This window comes from Diabrotica virgifera, chromosome 2 (assembly GCF_917563875.1).
Source record: "Diabrotica virgifera virgifera chromosome 2, PGI_DIABVI_V3a".
In the NCBI taxonomy this organism is placed as follows: Eukaryota; Metazoa; Arthropoda; class Insecta; order Coleoptera; family Chrysomelidae; genus Diabrotica; species Diabrotica virgifera.
The window spans coordinates 265,021,348-265,045,387 of record NC_065444.1 but is presented as its reverse complement, the minus strand read 5'-3'; the positions used below and the strand labels follow the sequence as shown (position 1 = coordinate 265,045,387).

The window sequence follows — 24,040 nt, the reverse complement described above, 5'->3', positions numbered from 1 at the left end:
GGCACGGGAGACATTTTGAAAATTTCATTTTGGCCCGCGCTTAAAAGTATTTGCCCACTCCTGGTGTAGAGAGGGTACTTCGGACTTCGGTCAACTTTGGCGAAGTAACTTCGCCGAGAGTGTGGAGCCCGTTTTACACTTTTTGATTACGTTGTAATCTATTAAATTCAGAAACTATTGTAAACAAATCGCTTCAAAATTTAGCATATATCAGGTGTCTTACAATAAGGGGTCTATTAGATGTATTTATCAATCTTACGGGATTTGAGATCTGAAAATTGAGCTGAGTAGGTTTTCAATAGCTTTTTAATGCAAATATTTTTAGGCATGTAATATTTCTGGTTACACCGAATTATTACAGTAGCTTTGATAGTAGTAGCATCAGTAGCTTCTATAGAAACATATACAGAGTGAGTTTTATGTATGGAAACACTCAATTATCTCAAAAACGACTTGGACGATTTTTATAGATTTTGGTAGGTAGGAGTTTTATAATGCGGCCGATATTAAAGTGCTAATTACATTGTTGTCATATTTTCCGTTTTTCTGGAAATCTTCCTGGAATCACCCTGTATATTTTTCGCGTTTTGTAGTCCTTAAGAAATACTCATTATTTTTCATGTTATATTCTCTATACCTAAATGCCATAATTCCGGAGTTATGGCTACATTTATTTTCAAAAAAAATTTTAAACAAATCATAAAAATCAATTTTTTGGCCCGGGTAAACACTATTTTAGGTTGTTTGGATCATTGGGAACAAAAAAGATCTTTTGTAATTTTTCTCTAAAATTAATAGTTTCCGAGTTATAAACAATTTAAAACTGAAAAAAATCGAATAATGACGATTTTTAAGGTTCAAGAACATAAGTAAAAAATATAATTTTTGAAATTACAAAGTACCTAAATTCTTACTCTTCTTCTAATAGCCTGCCATAATATTTTTTGCCTCGTGTTATTCTATAATATTGCTTTTTAATTTTTAATGAAGTACATATGGGAGTAACAACTAAAAAACAATGTTTTAAAATAAAACAATCTCAAATTAAAAAGAAAATAATCGTTTTCGTTTTGATTCAATTCGAGTCTCTTGCCATCCTCTGACACAGTGTTTCTGGTTCTCTACCCTTTATCAAAGAGGCTATTGCAAGTAGACTACTTACTTGCAATAGCCTCTTGCAAGTTAGTCTACTTGCAATAGCCTCTTTGATAAAGGGTAGAGACCCAGAAACACTGTGTCAGAGGATGGCAAGAGACTCGAATTGAATCAAAACGAAAACGATTATTTTCTTTTTCTTTTTCATGCTTTACTCGGTTTAGAGTACAAAATGACCAAGTGTTCTTAAAGTATTCTGAGACGCATTGTTGGAGAAGCTCCTCCTAGCGGCGCCGCTTGATACTATCGTATCTCGGTTAACAGAATCCTGACTCTTGGTCGAAATTTATTTTATTTATTTAATCTCAAATTACTTATCGGTATCTGATAAAAAAGGCTAGAGCTTGAATTTGGGTACTTCGCAGTTTCAAAAATAACATTGTTAATTTGTGTTCTTGAACCTTGAAAATCGTCATTATTCGATTTTTTGCAGTTTTAAATTGTTTATAACTCGGAAACGATTAATTTTAGAGAAAAATTACAAAAGATCTTTTTTATTCCCAATGATTCAAATAACCTAAAATAGTGTTTACCCGGGCCAAAAAATTGATTTTTATAATTTGTTTAAATTGTTTTTTTAAATAAATGTAGCAATAACTCCGAAATTTTGGCATTTAGGTATAGGGAATATAACATGAAAAATAATCAGTATTTCTTATGGAATTCAAAACGAAAAAAATATACAGGGTATTCAATTTGAAATAAGAAAGTTCATTAGATTTCCAGAAAAACGGAAAATATGACAACAATGTAATTAGCGCTATAATATCGGCCGCATTAGTAAACCCCTACCTACCAAAATATATAAAAATCGTCCGAGCCGTTTTTGAGATAATTGAGTGTTTCCATACATAAAACTCACTCTGTATACAGTTACTAATAAATCAGGTTTCATAACACATTTCGTTATTAACTGATCAAAGAGTAAGAATTCTCCCAGACGATTTTCACATTTAGTTCATCATAATATACACCATTTTCCACTAGTAATCCACATAATGAATACTATTGTCTAGATAACCCACTTAGGAATTTAATAACTTTATAAAAACGACCGTGGAAAACATTACAAAAAATGACGAAACAACTATTAGCGATATACGTACGAAAAATAGTTTTCAAGTTAGATTAAAAGACAACTTTTTCAAATCTCAAGGTTGTATATTTTTACGTAAATTATTAAATTAAAAATTACAAAATATATATTAATGAATAAAAACCATACATGATGGTATTATTTTTTACGATGCCTTTTGTAGTCCAAGGCGCATCTGTTTTGAGATGGACGTTGAGAGGTGACTCAAATTTTTTTGCAGAAATTGCCTGAAAATAGGTAACTCAAATAATACTATTTGAGTTATCCTCCCACTCAAAATGGTCCGTAATATTGTTTAAATAATTAAAATGACAAAATATGAAGGAAAAATTCGATTTTTTTATTGGTTTTTTGATTATGACTTTAAAACTATTCATTTCTGAGAAAAGTTGTACTGACATAAAAGTTGCGTAATTAAATTTCCTACAATATAGAATTGGTTAAAAATTAAAAAAATAGTCACCCTTGTTGCAAAATACCAATAATTGCGAAAAAAACATACAAAAACAAGTATTCGCATTTTACGTTTTTCAACCATTTATGCTACACTTAGGACCTTCATATTTTACCCAGAAAAACTTTATGATATAGTAAAACAACACTGTAAATTTCATTACGATCGGTTTAATAGATTTTGCAAAATAAATTTTGCAATCCAGCTTTCGCAAAAAAAATTCATTTTTTTTAATGTTGCAGGACTGAAAATAAAGCAGATAGCAAGTTGAATTTTTTTGCTTATAGAAGTGTACTGTACCTTTCATTTGCAATTTGCAAAATTAAAATCGATTAATTACCACGGCGCCGTCAGGAAATTTTTTAAATAACCATTAATTTTTGGTGCTACGCGCAGGACATCGGTGTTCGATTCACACAAGTTGATTTCCACCAAAATTTCTTCCAATCTTTATCTAATATATTATTATTTTGTTACTCTATATTTTGTTGTATTTTAATATTTTAATTCCACAAAAATCAAACTATGTAATTTTATTATTGTTTGTGAAATATTGTTTAAACAATTGCATATGTTTAAAAATAATAAACTTTTATTCTCTAAGTTAAAATATATGAACAAAGAAAGTTTTGCTAATAAAAGTGTTATTTCAAAGGATAGAGTATGTGTCTTTATTTTGCAATAAACAAATTTATTTATTTATATCGAAATGTAATAAAAATTAAAATGTATCAATCATTATCAAAGGTCATTGGAATGCCCAATCAAGCAAACTATCCGCTGTCCTGCGCGTAACCCAATAATTAAAATAATTAATGTTTATTAAAAAAATTCTTGACGCCGTGGTAGTTAATCGATTTTAATTTTGCAAATTGCAAATGAAAGGTACAGTACACTTCTATACGCAAAAAAATTTCAACTTGCTATCTGCTTTATTTTCAGTCCTGTAACATTTTGAAAAAATGAATTTTTTTTGCGAAAGCTGGATTGCAAAATTTATTTTGCAAAATTATTGAACCGATCTTAATGAAATTTACAGTATCGTTTTACTGTACCATAAAGTTTTTCTGGGTGAAATATGAAGGTCCTAAGTGTAGCATAAATGGTTGAAAAACGTAAAATGCGAATACTTGTTTTTGTATGTTTTTTTTTTCGTAATTATTGCTATTTTGCAACAAGGGTGACTATTTTTTAAATTTTTAACCAATTCTATATTGTAGGAAATTTAATTACGCAACTTTTATGTCAGTACAACTTTTCTCGGAAATGAATACTTTTAAAGGTATAATCAAAAAGCGAAGAAAAAAAATCGAATTTTTCCTTCATATTTCGACATTTTGATTATTTAAACAATGTTCCGGACCTTTTTGAGAGGGAGGATAACTCAAATATTATTATTTGATTTATTTTCAAGCAATTTCTGCAAAATAAATTGAGTCACCTCTCAACGTCCAAATGTACTAATATTTTTACAGATGCGCCCTGGTCTATTTGATACCATCTATAAAATTATAATACATGGAAATTTTCAGTAATTTATCCATTGCTCATTTGTATTCATGTCAAATTAATAAAGAGGTGTTTAGGTATAAACATTACCCCATAATACCTCATGTTTTACAACAAAATATGTTATTTGATTATCCAACGCAATGAAAATTCCTTGATATTATGGTAGATGTCAAAGTCTAAAAGTCTCTAGAATGCTGTTTCATAGACACTGCTACCAAAAGAAAAATTCATGACAAATAAAGAACGAAACATGAGTTAAAAAAAATTAAAGATTGCTTAAAAGAGAATGCGAAGAGAAATTAAGAATACCATTAGGAAAGCGAATCAGGAGAGCTTGTTGTTTCATTATAGTGACATCGAAAATCTAGAACATTTCGTTCAAGTGTCAAAAAAGTGGCAAAGATGCTGGATCATATAAAAGTAAATCTACTGGATGGTTAAATGTATTAACAAAGAAAATTGACTCTTCACACTCTGATACTCAGAAGCAAAAATATTTTCCGAATATACATTAAACAATAAAGGGAACAAAATACAACCCTGTCGGACTTCTTTTCTGATTTCAGTTTTTTCAGATACTGCACTTTCCGCACAATTGTGATGTTTGCTTTTTGTTCTCAATAAATATTTTTTACTATCTGAACAAATACAATCTATGTTTTGCTTTTCCCAATTTTTTCTCTAAAATTTCGATAATTATATCTTTAAAAATTGGTAATCCCAAAAAATTCACTTGCCGGGATTTTTTGACGAGGTGTATTTAAATTAAATTAATGTTGTATAAGTTACAGTCCGTATCCTGTTTAGCACACAATCTCACACAAATAACCACTTTGATAACAAATATGGGAGCCGAATGCATTGAGTGATGGTTTCCTAGAACGTCAGCAGTGAAAAGACACGAACACATGCTACGATGACGTCTGTGTTTGCCTTTATATACTTTTCAATTGTTAATAAGAAGAGTAATTAATTTCTTTCAATAAATTATTCCGTTAGAACAATTAGTTCTACCGAGTTACTACACTACAATTAGCTACAGTATGGTGCAAGAACTATATGGTTTTGTATTCGGCTTTTTGAATAAAAAATTTAAACTGTCTGCGAATAAAAAGAGGTTAGATATTGAATCTGGGGAAATAGAAGAAAGAACGTGGTACATTAATCATTATGTTACTGTTTTGATGGTGGCACGACCTGTGTGTATCTCTGTGAGTTAGAAACTTGATCACTCATACCTATTTTAAGAAAAAATGAGCAGTATATTTTACCCCTCATCCACCAGAATTTAAATACATCGTTTCCCTTCTACAACACCTTTTTTTTTAATATTATTTCTAGGCTCAAACAGTTTGATTGCGTGGTTGTTATAAAATGCATGGGTTTTATAAAAAATAAGATCAAATTATAGATCGTATTTTTAAATTTTCAGTAGTAATTGCACAAGAGCTCTAAAATTATTGAATTTTTCCCGACACTTTGACAGTTTTAATTTAAGAAATTATGTCAAAGTGTCACGAGGGCAAAAATTCTATATTCATTTTAGAGATCGAGTGCAATTTGTTGGGATTATTTCATAAATAAAACTGTTCAAAACCAAAATTTTATTGTAATTTATTTATGTAAGTACAAATTAGTACAATTAAACAAACAGTTGTTATAAATATTAATTTGACGGTTGAAAGTCATCACTTTTAAAATTTTTAAAACATTAATTGTCATTAATGTCACTGAATGTATTTTTTCGTAGCAACGAAGGACATCTGACGTAATATACTTGACGACGGGAAATTATCAAAAATTATCGATTTAATTTAGATTTCTGTAGCTTTCTATTGGCCAGAATCTCCTATGAATGAAATAATCCTAAAAATCTGCATTTTTCTCCGTGTAACTCGAAAATGATAAGAGATGCGAAAAAAATGGGTCAGTACAAAAATGTTGGGTTTTTCTGACAAAAATTTTAATTGGTTTTCAGTAATGTGGTATAAAAACTGTCAGAAATATCACTAGTTTCAGTTAGGTTGATAGCACGAGTATCACCGTTCTTGAAACATTAATCGTTTACGTTTTAAAAACTAAAGATTTTGAATTGATGTGATCAATTCGGTTTTAACGTCCTTTAAATTTGTTTAGGAAGCTCTTTGAATGGATACAATATCTTTAAAATGAACGGAATTATTAAAAAAAACAACTTTTTTTTCAATTTTGGAGCATAAATGAATTTTGGAACAGATGTGAATGGGATATCGGTATACCGACCACTAACTTTTCACCACAGCTGGTGAAAAGCACAGCTGGAAAATTGGCATCACTCGTACCTACATTATGTGATTGGACGAGCTTTTGGATGCTTTGGACGAGCACATTAAGAGAGTTTATTACCAAATTCAAATCTGGCAAAAAATCTGAGAAAAATAACGCTCTTAATCCCATTGATTTGGTTTGAATAATGCTAATGTTAATTAATGCGTTAATTAATTAATGAGTAATGCTAAATCACCTGTTCCGCAGGAATTACTAAAAATAATTTTTTTGGCCAATGGCAAAAAGGATGCAGCGCGTCCTGCACCTGTAGAAAGATCGGGCTTTTTGTAACACTACATGTGAGAGATGAGCATGTGCAGGTGTTAACTGCCAAAACAGTGCTTCAATCCCTTGACAAAGATGAGGAAGGAAGGAATGAGTGTGGAGACAGTGATGTAGAATAGAATAAGCTAGTGACATGACACATGACTGTGTTTCTGTAAATGTGTAACAACTTTTTACATATTTTTCTATAATTTTTTTTATAAATTTAATTTTTTTTCTGCAAATATCAATTTTTCTCCACTTCTACATACTCTACTCTCAGATTTGTACGTTTACAAATTAATATTTTCATATTAATATTTTCATAATAAATGACTCACGGATTGTCGTTTAAAATTAATCCAATCTAGGCCTGGATCCCGCGTACCAAAAAAAGTTTATTAATAGCAAGCTGAAACTTTGTTAATAGCTTAACGGTGTCTAGTTGGACAATCTTCGATGTATGAGAACACTGGAACAGGGGAAGTTTTAATTGTGGAACGTGATTTTAATTGTGGACGTGTCGTCAAATGTCAAATGACAGGAATTATGTTGTTGGTAAATAGCAGTCTGATTTTTGCATGAGAGTTTAATGAAACGGTAACAAATCAATTAGGGGAGTGCAATTAGAACGAAAACATGGAAAATTTTTTGAAAAATTCAAAGAAGCTTATATTTTTCTAAAACTTTTAAAACATATTTGGCCGCTAATTGTTTATTAATTGTTTAAACAATAACAATTGTTTTGTATAAATAATTTTAAAAATATCGTTAAATTCATCATTTTACTTTGATCAAATATGTTTTTATTTTGTTTTTGATTATGCTGAATCCGAATATGGCATTACAATTTGAAAATTCTTATTCAGAGGCTCTTATACAGTATGTCTGCGTAGCTAGGAACCACATGGAAAACTTTTTTATTATCAATTTTACGAAAAAAAGTTATTCTTCATAAAATGCTCTGGATAGTCAAAAATTTAAAATTCAACCATCAGATATCAAATTTTATCAATTTTCTACGAGTTATGTCAAAAATATGAATTTCGTTAAAGAGTAAAGTACCGTTATATTCCAGAATATCAAAAAATGATATTATGAAAAGTTGTTTGAAATTAAAAAATATGTTTAAATATACAATTATATCATTCTAACCGAATAAAAAATTTTCAATTTTTTCTCAAATTACAGATACTCATCATCATTTTATTACAATTATGATAACTATTTTATTATCACTTTTACGAAAAAAAGTTATTCTTCATAAAATGCTCTCCCTGGTCTAAAATTTAAGATAAAACCATCAGATATAAAACTTTTTTAATTTTATACGAGGTATGTAAAAAATAGGAATCTTTCTTAAGAGTTACGTGCCTTTATTATTCACAATATTTTAATTAGAAGGATGTAATTGAACACTAAAACAAATTTTTCAATTCTAAACAACTTTTCTTAATTAACATTTTCGATATTGTGAAATGTAAAGGTACTTTACTCTTGAGTGAAATTCATATTTTTTGACATATCTCGTATAAAATTAATTAAATTTGATATTTGATGATTTCTTCTTAGATTATATATGATGCAGAATATTTTATAAAGAATAACTTTTTTTCGTAAAACTGATAAAAAAAAGTTATCCAGTTAGATTCCAAGTTACGCAGACATCTTGTATAAGAGCTAAAAAAAATTTTTTTGGTGAACATTTATTATTGTTGAAGTTTATTATTAAATGTATTTTAGGTAAGTTTTACAGAAAAAAGTTTTGATCACTTTGTATAAACATTTTTTTAGCTGGTAATTTTCGGTTTTTGTATTACATATTTGTTATCTTTCTTAATTTTCTCAAAAAGAAAGAGTTTATTTCATTTCTAAAGTAAAATAATTCAGTGCATTCCTAAACTTTAAAAAAGCACTTACAAAACTGTAATAAGTCTGTTCAAACTTGTAATACCGTGGTGGTGGTAATTCTATAAAACTACGAAGATTTCAAAAATTCCATTTTAGAGACGTCATATCATTTGAAATAAATTTTTGAGATTTTTTTGAATGAAACATCATTTAGTATGATGCTTGAAAGGTAAGTTGTGCAAAATTGAGAGTTTTATAAGAAAAATTGTATTAGTTACACATTTTTAAATCATTTTTAAACAAAATTCGCTCAAAAACTCAACACCGTGCACTTCGCCGTACGTTAGTTTACAGTGCGCCAATATTTGTGAGAAGGGTTTTAGCGTTTATAAATAAAAAATTATAGAAGTTACAGATTTAATTTTAGAAAATTCTTTATATAAGGTTTTTTTTGTAAAGTTTTCTGAATTTTTCAATGGTCAAGTCAGTTTTTTTCTAAAATTTATATTTTCGGAGTTATTTAAAAAAACATCTAATTTCGTAGTTCATTTGTTTAATAAAAAATGAAGCACCCACTTCTCGAGTAGAACTTTTTGATATGTTGTTTATTAAACATTTCTTAATGAAATTACAAAATGTTCTATCTTGTTTGATTTTTTCCGAAGTGAAAATCTATATGGACTCCGCTAAATTGGAAGTTCTGTCCGACAAAATACATGGGACGTTTTCGTAGTCTGACATTCGAAACCTGTAACCTGTTCCAGAATTAAAACTTCCCCTGTTCCAGTGTTCCCGTACATCAAAGTTTGTCCGACTAGATACCGTTTAGCTATTAACAAATTTTCAGCTTGCTATTAATAAACTTTTTTGGTACGCGGGATCCAGGCCTAATCCTGTTCAATAACAAAGTTAATGAAATTTGCTACATAGTACTACAAAAAGCAAGTTTATAATCATCGCCGACCGCGACCACCTACTCTGTGTCATGTCCTTAAATGGCGGTGATTTGTTGTCATCATATAAAAATCAAGAGCGACCTTGCTAGTCATCGACGCGAGTGACGGAGGCTGGAGGGACCATCTTGGGAATAGAATTGTCGGAGATTAATAAGGTTGTTTACCAATCAACTTACCTACGTATATTCTATAACAATTTTGTCAAAGAAAAAATATACAGCGAAGATTAAATGCAGTAATAAAAATAATACAAATGTAAGAAAGACAGTAAGACGGTTAACATTAATTTCGATAAAGAGTATTTAGCACCGTTCGTTTATACGCATTTGATCCTTTTGGAATCAGAATCATCAGAGCGAGCTGTGTTAGGCCTCCTGGATCAAAACAAAATCTTTCTGTCATGTGTTAGCAAATTATTTAAAATTAGACGATTACTTTAAATTATTTGCTAAAGGCTGTATGACACTATGCATTTTCTTGTATTATTTCTAATATCGTTTCTGATATTAGAAAGTTATATACATTTTCTTGTATCGTTTCTTGTAATTCGTTCCTTTGCACCCTGCACGAAACTATGCAAGTTCTTGTATCGAAAATTGTATGTAATTCGGCACGTGATTGGTCGAAATTTTGTTCGTCACCCTGTGTCACGTTACGTTGGTATGGTAGTACTACGTCTACAGCTGATTTTAAGGATTTTATAAAATTTATAAACTTTTAAAAACTTATAAATTTAACATTTTAATGCTAACCAGAATTCCGTTCGTTTATACGCATTTGATCCTTTTGAAATCATCAGAGCGAGCTGTGGTAGGCCTCCTGGATCCAAACAAAATATTTCTGTCATATGTTAGCAAATTATTTAAAATTAGACGATTACTTTAAATTATTTGCTAAAGGCTGTATGACACTATGCATTTTCTGGTATCATTTCTAATATCGTTTCTGATATTAGAAAATATACATTTTCTTGTATCGTTTCTTGTAATACGTTCCTTTGTACCCTGTACGAAACTATGCAAGTTCTTGTATCGAAAATTGTATGTAATTCGGCACGTAATTGGTCGAAATTTTGTTTGTCACCCTGTGTCACGTTACATTGGTATGGTAGTACTGCGTCTACATAGTCCAGGAACCGAAGCTTTTCAGCTCGCAATTTTTACAGAATGGATCGATTTGCTTGAAAATTTGAGAATAAGTAGTGAAAAGTCCAAGGATCAAAATCTATATGATTCCGAAAGGCGCTTTTACCATGGGGGTGGTTGCCACCCCATCTCGGGGGTGAAAATTTTTTATTATATTTTGACCGCAAAAATTGATAAAAACATTCATTTTAAGCAAAAAATGTTCTATACATTTTTTTGATAAAATTAATATTTTTCGATTTATTCGCTATCGAAAGTGTTAGTTTTATATCAAAAATATCAATGTTTTTCGATATTATACTCATTTACGATTCACTCTATTTTGGCCGTACAAAAGTTTTTTTCAAACCAATTTCTTGGGATTTATAACCTATAATTTCATATTTAAACATTTTTTCGTATCTCTGATGCTAATCTTCCTACTCTGAAGAAAATGGCATTTTTTACCAAACTACAAAAATTCGTTATTCGCTTTTAACTCCAGTTTTTTAAAAATAATCATTCTAAGCCAGTCAAACTTCTGGAATCTATTACTAATACATAATAAAGAAGTATCAATAAGACCAATGACTAAAAACACCGCTAATTTACATTATTAAGCTTCCAATTGGATTTCTCCTTTTTTTTAAATATATTGATTTTTTAACCGTTACTTTTTTATTTTTTATCCTAGAAAGTTTGGTAGAAAAGAATTTTGTAGGTCTCTACAAGATCTATAAGGCTATTATTATTAAATCCTTTTAAAATCATAAGTCGCAAAAAGAGGTGACTGTAAAAGGGTTCGTAAAGGTGGTTTTTGCATGTTATTACAAGTTTTAATTGTCAATAGCTCACTCAGTTTTTGCCATAGAAAAAATTTTTGCTAACCCCATTATTGGGAATTAAAAGCTACAATTTTCGAATGACATATTTTTTCGTATCTCTGATGCTAATTTTTCTATTCTGAAGAAAAGGGCATTTACCAAACTACAAAAATTCGTTATTCGCTTTTAACTCCATTTTTTTTAAAACGAATCATTCAAAGCCGGTCAAACTTCTAGAACCTATTTATAATGCATAAATAAAGCAGACCAAATAAGGTCAATAACTAATTTTAATTAGGGTGGTGATTAGGTGGTTGCTTCCAATAACTTTTTCGCTGAAAAAAAAATAGAGACTGACATTATTTTCATTATAAGTCACTTAATTTTTGAGCTAGACATTTTTTTTATTTCTGGAGATAGATATTTTTAAATACTTTAAATTAATTTGAACAAGTTATCCTCGAAAAATGCATAGTTTTCCCGTCTTTTGACTTTGAAACTACAATATTTAGCATTTGACGAAGAAGAGCTAACATATATAATAAAGTAGGTATAGCTCGATTACTATTCGTCTTAAGGAAAATTTAAAAAAAAAACGGTTTTGTTTATTTTTTCAAAAGGTGCATTTTGCACCTTTTGTTATTATCAGTGTTATTAGCAAAAAACTTATTAAAAACATCGATTTTTTCGATATAAAACTAACACTTTCGATAGCGAATAAATCGAAAACTATGTATTAATTTTATCAAAAAAATGTATAGAATGTCTTTTGCTTAGAATGAATGTTTTTACCAAATTTTGTGGTCAAAATATAATAAAAAATTTCCACCCCCGAGATGGAGTGGCAACCACCCCCATGGTAAAAGCGCCTTTCGGCATCATATAGATTTTGATCCTTGGACTATCTACTACTTATTCTCAAATTTTCAAGCAAATCGATCCATTCTGTAAAAATTGCGAGGTTATGTCCTATTTTAAGCTTCATTACTTGGACTATTGCGGCGGTTTACCTTATGGGACTAACCTCAGTAATCTCACTAACAGACACTTACACTTACGCGGAAATTACATATATTTAACTATTTATTATTGAATTATTTATTAATACAAACTTACCTCAGAACTTTTACTAGCTGGAACCTGCTGACTAGAAATATTTTCCTGAGATAAGGCTGCTGCGGCTCGCAGTTGGGAGGCCCTGGTCGGTCTGGGGCCTTCGGTGTTGCTGGATGAACCCCCATCTTTGTTATAACCGTTAACGTTTCTGGTTGTTCTCGAAGGTGAATGATGGGTAGCAAACTGTTCGGCTAATTGCCGCCTTCGTTCTTCTTTGTAGCGGGCAATTCGTTCGTTTCTGCAAAATGTAGGAATTATAAATTATTCCAGAATAAGGATCTAGTAAAATTATTGTACTACTCTAAATCTTTTAGTTCTAAACCCACAACACTTCAACGAGTTCCGTCTGATAAGCCATATGAGTAAAAGCCCTATTAAATGTTGTGTATAACCGAATATATAAAAAGCGTAAAATAATCATCGGAGACGATCAGTTTGGATTCAGAGCCAGCGTGGGAATGACAGAAGCCATGCTCAGTTTACTAGTTCTGACCCAAAAATGATACGACCAACACAAAGATATTTATATGCTTCATAGACTTCTAAAAAGAATTTGATAGTTAGACACGACGTACTGTTAGAAAGTTTGCAGGAAGTCGGCTTAGATGGGAAAGACATCAAACTATTAACAAACTTGTACTGGAACCATGTAGACACTGTAAATTTTTGGACCCATTACCGAAAATGGTATTGTAACGTTACAAACGTCACATCTTTGATATTTTATTTTTAAATAATTATTTTATTTTACTTTCTTTAATATTTCATTAACAATAATTTTCTTCTATTTGTTTTACCAGTTTTCTTCGTTAAAAACTCGTTGGCGCCCTCTTTTATTATCCTGTTTTATTATCATTTTATTATCTCCTTTTATTATCTTATATTTACTATATCTCTTTTTATTTAAATCATCAACTGAACATACTGAACGTATCCCGTATACCTTTGCTCTCTAAATATCTGTCTTCCAATACGGAACATGCCTGCTAGAATACTTCATAGTACTTGGTCGTCGTCTGGCCAATTGGTTCAAACCAAGGTCATAAATCTAAACACACACACATACTTGGTCGTCATTCCAAATGTCGTTTTCAATGACAGTGACAACCCCCATATTTCATGAGTGGTGATGTCATAAAAGGCAAGGAAGCTTCAAAAATAAATCATTTTTATTCCAAATCAAATCTTCTCTTTTGGTGAGTTTTTCATACAGCTTTTTTAATAATTTCTTACAGTCATTATATTCCATCCATACCTAGCTTCTTATAACATTTTTTCTAATATTTTTTATATCTAACCTCCAATGTCAGAACATATGTGTTCTGATACTTTAGTTTTAAATATATCTTTTTAATTTACATATATGCACGTTTGATAATCAAATTTTAACTATTCTCCTCATCTAAATTCCATTTAATTTGCCCTTGCCATCTACTAGTTTCTGAATACTATTTGGCAAAGGTACAATTTGGTTATTAACTTCTTGATTGTTGATATGTGTTTTACTCTTCTAGTTTTTTTGAATAACTCCACTTTCCTCCCTTCGGGAGCCTCAAGCCAACTACATCACCGGTGATGCTACTCATAAGGCTGACAAAAATGAAGACCAGGACATCTAGACTGCAACAACTACCATCTCCAACTGTAGGGGCCTAGGGCTGAAGATCCGCCCAGGCCTACAAAAAGTCTACAGCAGTACCATTCGACGTCAAGAAGTTACCATCGAGCCAGTACCGCAAGCCATGCATAAGTATAATCCAGAATTGTTAGTTTTTGGCAAGAATTTGAATATATTTGTTAATGCAATTTTGCAAGTCATATTTTTATTATATTTTTATGAACAATAAACATGATTAGTTACAAATAATGTTTTGTTTGCTTCCATTCCAAATTTTCATAGTTCATATCCAAGATTAGGACAAGACGAACACACACCTAAGAGACTGGGCTAAGCAAGGGTGTAGCGATGGCTATCTTGGATGAATGAGGTAATATTTTCGAATATTATTTCAATTAGCTGGGGTAGGCCATCGCCTTTCTTATTTCGTTTCAGTATATTGAATATTCAGCCTAGATATAATAATCATGAACTTTACCATGGATTAAAAAACCATCTATCCCCCATTTTACTAAACTCCAGAGGCTTTCATTAGATGATTATGTAGTGAGAAAGGATGATGAAAAACTGCCGAGAAGGGATCTAGATGGTAAAATTTAGGGCAGAAAACCAAGAGGAAAACCACATAAAAAGTGAGAGAGCGAAGAAACAGAGGATTCTCACCATTTGATGAACTTAAGAAATTGAAGATGAGCGGCACAGAAACAAGTATATTGGGGGCAGAAATTACAGGAGGAAAGGCCTACTCTGAATCTAAATTTACTATTTCTGGTCTTAAGAAGCAGCTAAATATAGATAAATAATTACTAAATTAGATTAATACCTTTCTTCCTGGTTATCAGTCATTTCTCTGCGTTGATCTAGCAATCTCCCATCTGAACAAAATCGCAGCCATTTAGATAATCGAGGACGTCTTGTCTGAGGAAAACCTGGAACAAAAATAATAATTAGTTAGTCAAATGCCCAACTCTTTTAAATTTTCGATTGCAGTAAACACTATGTCGTAAAGTTAATAATAAAGACGAGATACAATTCAATCTATTCCCCTCTTCGACTATATTATTACCCCTTAACTCGGAAAATATTGACCACACAAAAAAACTGTAAAAAAGAAATTGTACGAAATCCCATTTGCAACAATTTCAGTCCTTACCATTTTTGTTGAAAAGTTGAAAATAGTGGAGCTATCGGGCAAACACGGTTTTCCTTTAAAATCAAGATGGCGGCTAACGCAAAGGCGGAATTCAGTCGCATTTTTAAACTTACAGTACTATTGACCCTCTCTAAAGGTTAGAATAATAAAAATTCGGGAACCGCTCGTCATGCAAGGTTAGACCTTATATTCGTCTAACTTGACTGGGCTATATCTGACGTCTGTACAATAATGAAAAGGAGAAGAGTAAGCTTTGTTGTTTTATAATAAAACTGAAAGAAATTTAAAATTTCCTCTATAGTCTAAGAGCTAGTGAACCCTCCGACTAACGGTCGTCCTGTAAGGCTAGAAATTTTTCTAGTAATAATTCATAGCACACCAAGGCTAAAAACCATGACCTGACAGTCCTCAGCGGTGCACGTGTATCTACCAGGTGAATCGAAAAGTGCAAATTTAGGGGGTAAAATAAACTTTCTCCTGTAAGGTTTAAATTTAAGTATGTGTTTGAGTAAGTCATTTAGAAGAAATGTGTACAATGACAGGCGATTCTGAAGAGCATAAGACCTTGCCAGACGAGGAGAAAGATTAGGGGTTTTTCCTAAAATTATTCTTTTTGCATCCAACAATTTTTTTTTAGGTTTTTTGAATCATTCCAAACAGAAAAGGTCTTTAGTGATTTTTCTCTTAAGTTAATAGTTTTTGTTATATAATCGATTGAAAATTTTGAAAATTGCGAAATCGGCCATTTTTATCCCTAAATCGGACATTTATCTAAAAATTTCAAAGTTGCCAAGGTAGGTAGATATTCTTTAAACATTTATTCATGAAATCTTAAAGAGTTTTTTGCAATACAATATCGGAAACGCCTTTGTTTGCTAATCAAGCGGACGCGACACTGTAGTATAAGTGAGGACGTTTGAGTTGGCATAAATTCATTATCTCGAGAATGGACAAATTTCAAGAGAAATCCTCAGATATGTCGATTTTTATTTTTAAATTAGGACTTTTTGGCATATATATAATACTAGTGACGTCATCCATCTGAGCGTGATGACGTAATCGATGATTTTTTTAAATGAGAGTAGGGGTTGTGTGATAGCTCATTTGAAAGGTTATTTAATTCTCTATTCACTAATATAAACATTAACATAATTATTTATACAGGGTGTACAAATTTTTTTTTATTAAATTAACTTTGATTAAATTGGGCAAATAGAAGAAAAATTTTTTTGTACACCCTGTATAAATAATTATGTTAATAAAAATGAATAAAAATAATATACATTTTTAATTATGTTAATGTTTATATTACTGAATAGAGAATTAAATAACCTTTCAAATGAGCTGTCACACAACCCCTACTCTTATTTAAAAAAATCATCGATTACGTCATCACGCCCAGATGGATGACGTCACTAGTATTATATATATGCCAAAAAGTCCTAATTCAAAAATAAAAATCGACCTGTCTGAGGATTTCTCTTGAAATTTGCCCATTCTCGAGTTAATGAATTCGCTGTGTCTAGGTACACGCTAACGTGTACGCAAATAAAATGTTAGGTACACGCGAAACGTCATCAATTCAGTGACGTCACTATTTGGCGTGCACTGTTACTGGTTTTTTGCATACACGTTAACTTGAGCCGCGTGTATGCTGTGGTATATATATACCGCGAGTGTCAGAGAGTCAGAGTGTTGAATTTGTCTAATCGCGTTGTGTTCACATTTTAATATTGATTAGTAAAGAGTTTCTTATTTTTTATTTGTTTAGTGTTTTTTTAAATTAACTATGGAATGTGAACAATTATTTAGTTCTTTTATTGAGTTTAACATTATTTTAAAACAGTATGAAAAAGATAGACAAAGACAAAAATTCATGATTAACGGTAGCAGAAGTATTAAGATAAAAGATACAGGCAGATTGTTTAGTGTGATAAAGCTCAGTAGACCCGCTATAGTAATAGATAGCAATAAAAGTTAATAACAAAAATTGTAGCAAACTTCGAGCTTCATATTACAAAATTAGTTAAAATGTTACAGGGCGTTCGATAACATAGTGGCAGACCAAACTTATGTTGTTTTAATGGAACACTCTATACAGGGTGAGGCAAATAAAGGGCCTATTAGAAATATCTCGAGAACTAAAGGCAACAAAATCATGAAAATTGGAATAAAGGGGTTTTGAAGGATGATCTATTAAATGAAAATATTTTCATTTCTTTCCAACTTCCGGTTATACCGGAAGTTGCTTATAACTTCGTTTTTTTAAATGGGACACCCTGTATATTTTTACATTTTTGGATTCTCTTCGATGTCTTCTTTCTTAAAATATGAGGTTTTGTAATATTATACAGGGTATTTTAAAAGATAATTACGTTTTTTTATTAATTTCGTAGCAAAATTAACACCCTGTAGAATTGTAGTAGTTTGACCTCTAAAACTCTACTTACGTTCAAATGATTTTTAATATACTCTACTATTGTTAAGAATCATTAGTATAGCTAAATTTTTAATTTTAGTATACAGGGTTGGTCGAAACCCGGAATGAGTATTTTCTGAGTTTTCTTAAATGGAACACCCTGTATTTTAGTATTGTAATGAAATGATATTTTATGGTACTTTTTTATTTCTTAAGCATTCCCTATACCTAACTGCTTTAATTTGTGCTTAATTGTTAATCGCACCCACAATCTTAACTAAGTAGGTATTTCGATAGCTAAACCATTATTGGTAATTTTAAGGACCAGTCTGGATTAATATGTATTTATTTCTGAAAAATTATTTGGGATTGAGTATTTTCACAGCCAACCTAATAAAATTTTACGTATTTTTTGTTGCAATTAATGTTTAGCTTGAATCACCAATAACTCACAAATTAAAGCAGTTAGGTATAGGGAATGCTTAAGAAATAAAAAAGTACTATAAAATATCATTTCACTACAATACAAAAATACAGGGTGTTCCATTTAAAAAAACTCATATTTAAAATACTCATTCCGAGTTTCGACCAACCCTGTATACTAAAATTAAAAATTTAGCTATACTAATGATTCTTAACAATAGTAGAGTATATTAAAAATCATTTGAACGTAAGTAGAGTTTTAGATGTCAAACTACTACAATTCTACAGGGTATGAATGTTGCTACGAAATTAATAAAAAAACGTAATTATCTTTTAAAATACCCTGTATAATATTACAAAACCTTATATTTTAAGAAAGAAGACATCGAAGAGAATCCAAAAATGTAAAAATATACAGGGTGTCCCATTTAAAAAAACGAAGTTATATCCGGTATAACCGGAAGTTGCAAAGAGATGAAAATATTTTCATTTAATAGATCATCCTTCAAAACCCCTTTATTCCAATTTTCATGATTCTGTTGCCTTTAGTTCTCGAGATATTTCTAATAGGCCAGTTATCTGCCTCACCCTATATTTTATTTTATGTTCGAAATCTTCTTAACTTCCCCATCACAAAAATATAAAGATTTATTATGTTATATAGGGTATTGCTATTTTCTATAACAAACAAACAAAGTTATAACATATTTTCTATGAAAATCGTAACAAGTTCAATTCCCTGTATAAATAGAAATAAACACAACAGCATTGGTTTATAGTTTATAGTTTATAAACTGGTATAATTAACTTACGTAGTAAACAAATCTTCAACAATATTTTGTACATTTCATGTCAACTAAAATTTATTTCGCTAACGTGAATATAATTCTTTTATATATACATTGATTTATTACATTATTAAGTTTGAAACATCTGAATAGTCCTGCTTCCCTTCCCCTCTCCTTAATAATAAATATTTCTATCAAACAAACAATAAACATATCAAAATAGCGTGAACCAAAATATAAAGTCACTACGTACGCTAAATAATGACGTCACGGGCTTGATGAAGTTTAATTCGCGTGTAACTAACTTTTTTATTTGCGTACACGTTAGCGTGTACCTAGACACAGCGTAATGAATTTATGCAAACTCAAACGTCCTCACTTATACTACAGTGTCGCGCCCGCTTGATTAGCAATAAAAAAAACAAAGGGGTTTTCGATATTTTATTGCAAAATCTCTTCGGGATTTCATCAATCAATGTTTAAGGAATATCTACGTACCTTGCAAACATTGAAATTTTTAGTTAAATGTCCGATTTAGGGTTAAAAATAGCCGATTTCGCAATTTTCAAAATTTTCAATCGCTTATATAACAAAAACTATTAACTTAAGAGAGAAATCACTAAAGACCTTTTCTGTTTGGAATGATTCAAAAAATCTAAAAAAAATTTGTTCGATGCAAAAAGAATAATTTTAGGAAAAACCCTTAATCTTTCCCCTCGCCTGGCAAGGTCTTATGCTCTTCAGAATCGCCTGTCATTGTACACATTTCTTGTAAATGACTTACTCAAAACACATACTTAAATTTAAACCTTACAGGAGAAAGTTTATTTTACCCCCTAAATTTGGACTTTTCGATTCACTTGGTAGATACACGTGCACCGCTGATGCCTGCCAGGTCATGGTTTTTAGCCTTGGTGTGCTATGAATTATCACTAGAAAAATTTCTAGCCTTACAGGACGACCGTTAGTCGGAGGGTTCACTAGCTCTTAGACTACTATTTTTGTAAACAATTCCCTCTATTTTTGATTAGATATCAATATTTACTTCATAGTCCAGTCAATGAGTCAGTCCAGTACTGCATTTTAATAACAATTTTATTTACTACATACAATTGTTTATCTTTTAATAACATAACCTAAATCTTACTTTTTCTTCTTTAAATTTTTTTGGGCTATGGCCTTGACAATTATCCAGCAACCAGGACCAATATGATTGACCAATACAATTAAGAGTGCTAAAAATGTTGCTGAGCTATGAAACCAGGTGTCGCTTTTCCGAACTTGCACGGTCCCAATAGTGTGTGTTGAGTAAATGTCTTATTTTCATTTATTAATTTTTTAGTAAAGACAAATTTCCTACCCTCAGCTGAGATTCGAACTCACAACCCTTGGATCCAAAAATCTTACCACTGAGCCACAGAGACAAATTACTTTTTTTTCAAATAAATCGAAAACTTTGTTTGCTTTTCTATAATGTGATTGCGTGTATATGTTGTAGTTGCTATAAATATACGGGAAGCTGGTCAATGAATGGACTATAAATATTTGTATCGTACATAACAAATATAAATAAAGACAAATCTGATAATTTGGGCTACATTAAAAACCAATTATTTGTTAACATTACAAACCGGATTCAGCTAAATGGGATCTTTAACTTATCGAGAAAACGGAAGTACTATCGGAAACCACATGACAGATAAGAGTACCACTATTTATCTATTGCAACGCAGTTAGTTACATTCAACTTACAGTTAATGCGGAAGTAAAAACTAATTAAACATCAGAATGCAATAAAAGCTGTTGGAATTATAAAGAATTGTGATAAAAAATATATTTTTTATCTTATTTAACGTGTGTCGCACCGTGGTCATTGACACATTACAGTGAAATAACAAAAAGATAATAAGCAATTACAAAAATTTACGTTTTTTTTTGTTTACAGCATATTGTTTCTAGTCATAACAGACTAACATATAATTTTAAAATAGAGTCATAAGGACTATACTTGAATCTGAAAGAATCAGATAGTAAAAAGAGAAAAATCAAAGAAGCGGCTCTAATTATGCTAAATGAAACCAATTGTGCCGCAAATTCCTCGGTAGAATGCAATAGGATGTGGTTACACATACTGAAAGAGGAAGTCAATAGAAAGAAAATACCACGATTAGTAAGTCAATAACTTATCGAGTTAGTATAAATTTTATATTTTAGTATTACTTATTGTATATCTATGTATTATTAATATTATTTATAATTTAAACATATTAAAGTCAGAATTGGGTATTAGTTTTTTTGAAAGTAAATTAAATGTAACACCAAATACTTACGATATCGGGATAGTATCACGAGGTTTTTTCCTGGTTTTCCCTCGTGATTTACTATGGAATCTCTAACGCGAGAATTTTACTGCCATCGTTGCATTTGGTCGTCTTTTTAAAGACAGGTCACATGCTATGATTTTTTTGTGACGGATATTCTTGAGTTGTGATTGATTTCATGTAATCCAATGAAATATCTTTTAGTAAAGTCGTCCCAGGAACGCAACTCATAAATATTGGCGATATCATTTTAAAGTCTTCTACTTTAAAATGTGTAATATACGTCTGAATTGCCAATATAAATGAGTCAGATTAAATAAATTATTAGAAGAATTTGTTTACTTAGCAACAGCATTTTTGTTTATTTTAGTAGTATTTTGTATTTTGACAATAAAACCTGATTTGGACTTCGAAACGCTAAAATAATTTTTTTTTGTAAAATTGTGGCTTATTTCCCATTAAAAATAGTTGATTATAAAAATGCCACAAGGAAATAGTTTCAGAACAACATTAATATAGACTAAGAGCCGCTATAGGTGAAATTTCTTAATCATTTTATGCACGATGGGACCCTATAACTTAAATAGTAGAACCTAAAAGAAAACGTTTAAACAGTGTGCCGTCACTTTTCAGTGGCAGATGCGTCGACAGTGGCGCATCAAACTTTCCACTTATTTATCCACGGGATAAATAAATTAAAAGTTACCCTCCCTTACTAACAGAATTAAATTTTTTCTATTTTTTAAGTGTTATGTGATTAACACATAAGATTCAGCGTAATTTTAACCCACCACCTCCTTCCCCCTGCCCGCACGATCAAAAACTTCATTTTTCATTTTTATTTTTTTTTGTGGGATGCAATCAATTTTAAAATTTCAAAAAATTCACATGCATAGCTGAGGCTTTTATAAAACATGTCTATTTTTATAGACCCGTAGGTAGAGTGTACATAACCTCAAAAAAATAAAAGAAAAATTTTTTTTTCAAAAAAGCGTATATTTTTTGGAGAATAGCTGCAGGTCTAATTTTTTCTTAATCTTATGTGTTTTATCAAACACTATATTTCTGATTTTTTTCAGATTTTTCCGTAAGGCTCACCCCCTTCAAAAATCCGAAAAACTGTTTTTTTGGGGGTTTTTGGGGATTTTCCCTATTTTATAGACTTTATAATATATCAAATAAATTTCGTTTTTATAGGTTATATGGAACTTAAAGTAACTGAGTCCTTTAAAATATTTAAAAATGAGAGAAACACGTTCAAATCCCCCAAAACCCCCTTAAAAAATAGTTTTTTTGATTTTTGAAGGTGACCAGCGTTACAGAAAAATCTGAAAAAAATTAGAAATATAGTGTTTGATAAAATACACACGACTAAGAAAAAATTAGATCTGCAGCTATCCCCAAAAAAAAGTTATATACTTTTTTCCAAAAAAAAAAATTTTTTAATTTTTTTGAGGTTATGTACACTCAACTTACAGGTCTATAAAAAATATACGTGTTTTATAAAAGCCTTAACTATGCGCGTGCATCCCACCAAAAAAAAATAAAATCGAAAAATAAAGTTTTTGATGATGGGGGCAGGAAGAAGGGGGTGGTGGGTTAAAATTACGATGAATCTTATGTCTTAATCACATAGAACTTAAAAAAATGAAAATAATTGAATTCTGGTAATGAGGGAGGGTATTTTTTAATTTATGTATCCCGTCCATAAGTGGAAAGTTTGATGCGCCACTGTCGACGCATGTGCCACTGTTTTCTTTTAGGTTCTACTATTTAAGTTATAGGGTCCCATCGTGCTTAAAATGATTAAGAAATTTCACCTATAGCGGCTCTTAGTCTAATAGGACGGAGGCGGGATTGTTGGTCTTTGAATTTTACTGAGAAATATCTATTTGATAAGTAGGATTTGATTAAGAGGAAATAGTTACTAGATAGTGCTAATTTTACTTTGTAAAGCAGACCTCTGTGCCAAACTTTGTCAAACGCTTTTGAGATATCTAGGAATACAGCGTTGCAGTATTTCTTTTCTTCGAGAGTTTTTGATATTTTCATTTAGTATTCGATGGACTTGTTGTGTATAAATTATAAATTATAAATATTGTGTATTCATAAAATTCTGCGCATATTTTATTTCACACGTTTAAGTCTACCTTTGCAAATAAGAGGTGGGGGTGAGTGGGAACCTTCTTATGAAAAAATCGAATTTTGCACACTTGGTCTTGTTGAAAACAGCTCTTTTTCATCAATGTAAGAGTCTTATTTTCGAAATAGCCCAATAAGTAATGTGCAAGCTATAAGGCGTTATTTAATTATTTTCAGAAATCTAGTTTTCTTTGGAAAATATTAAATACAAGTATGCATTTTTAATCCTGTATTACAAAATTAGACCAAATTGGCAACATAATACCGAAAACCGCATGTCGATACCTTTTTTCTACCTCGAGATATCTTAAGAAATGTGTAAATTTTAAACATAACTGTTACTGTCACCGGTAAACGAGGTTAAGGAAAAGTAGTGTGCTATGGAAAAAACAACGAAACATTTTAAAGATGTAAACGTATATAATTAATTAAAACAAAAATAAGACAAACAACACTATAAAATTTAACAAAGAAATAAAAGCAACTACTTACTTAGTCTTAGTGACTGCCTAAATGT

General features: G+C 30.6%; 1 protein-coding gene across 7 annotated transcripts in view; it reads right to left on the bottom strand.

Annotated features, from left to right (window-relative positions):
- LOC126880622 (supervillin-like) overlaps window positions 1–24,040 on the bottom strand; it is a 668,543-nt gene that overhangs the window by 326,042 nt on the left and 318,461 nt on the right. For all 7 annotated transcript variants that reach the window (XR_007696656.1, XM_050644630.1, XM_050644629.1 and 4 more), the window contains exons 3-4: window positions 15,101–15,206; window positions 12,660–12,897 (exon numbers count right to left, since the gene is read on the bottom strand). Coding sequence is in view for 6 of the 7 variants with exons in the window: in XM_050644630.1 (XP_050500587.1) it covers window positions 12,660–12,897; window positions 15,101–15,206 (344 nt within the window). In the remaining variant the exon portion in view is untranslated. The remainder of the gene's footprint in view (window positions 1–12,659; window positions 12,898–15,100; window positions 15,207–24,040) is intronic.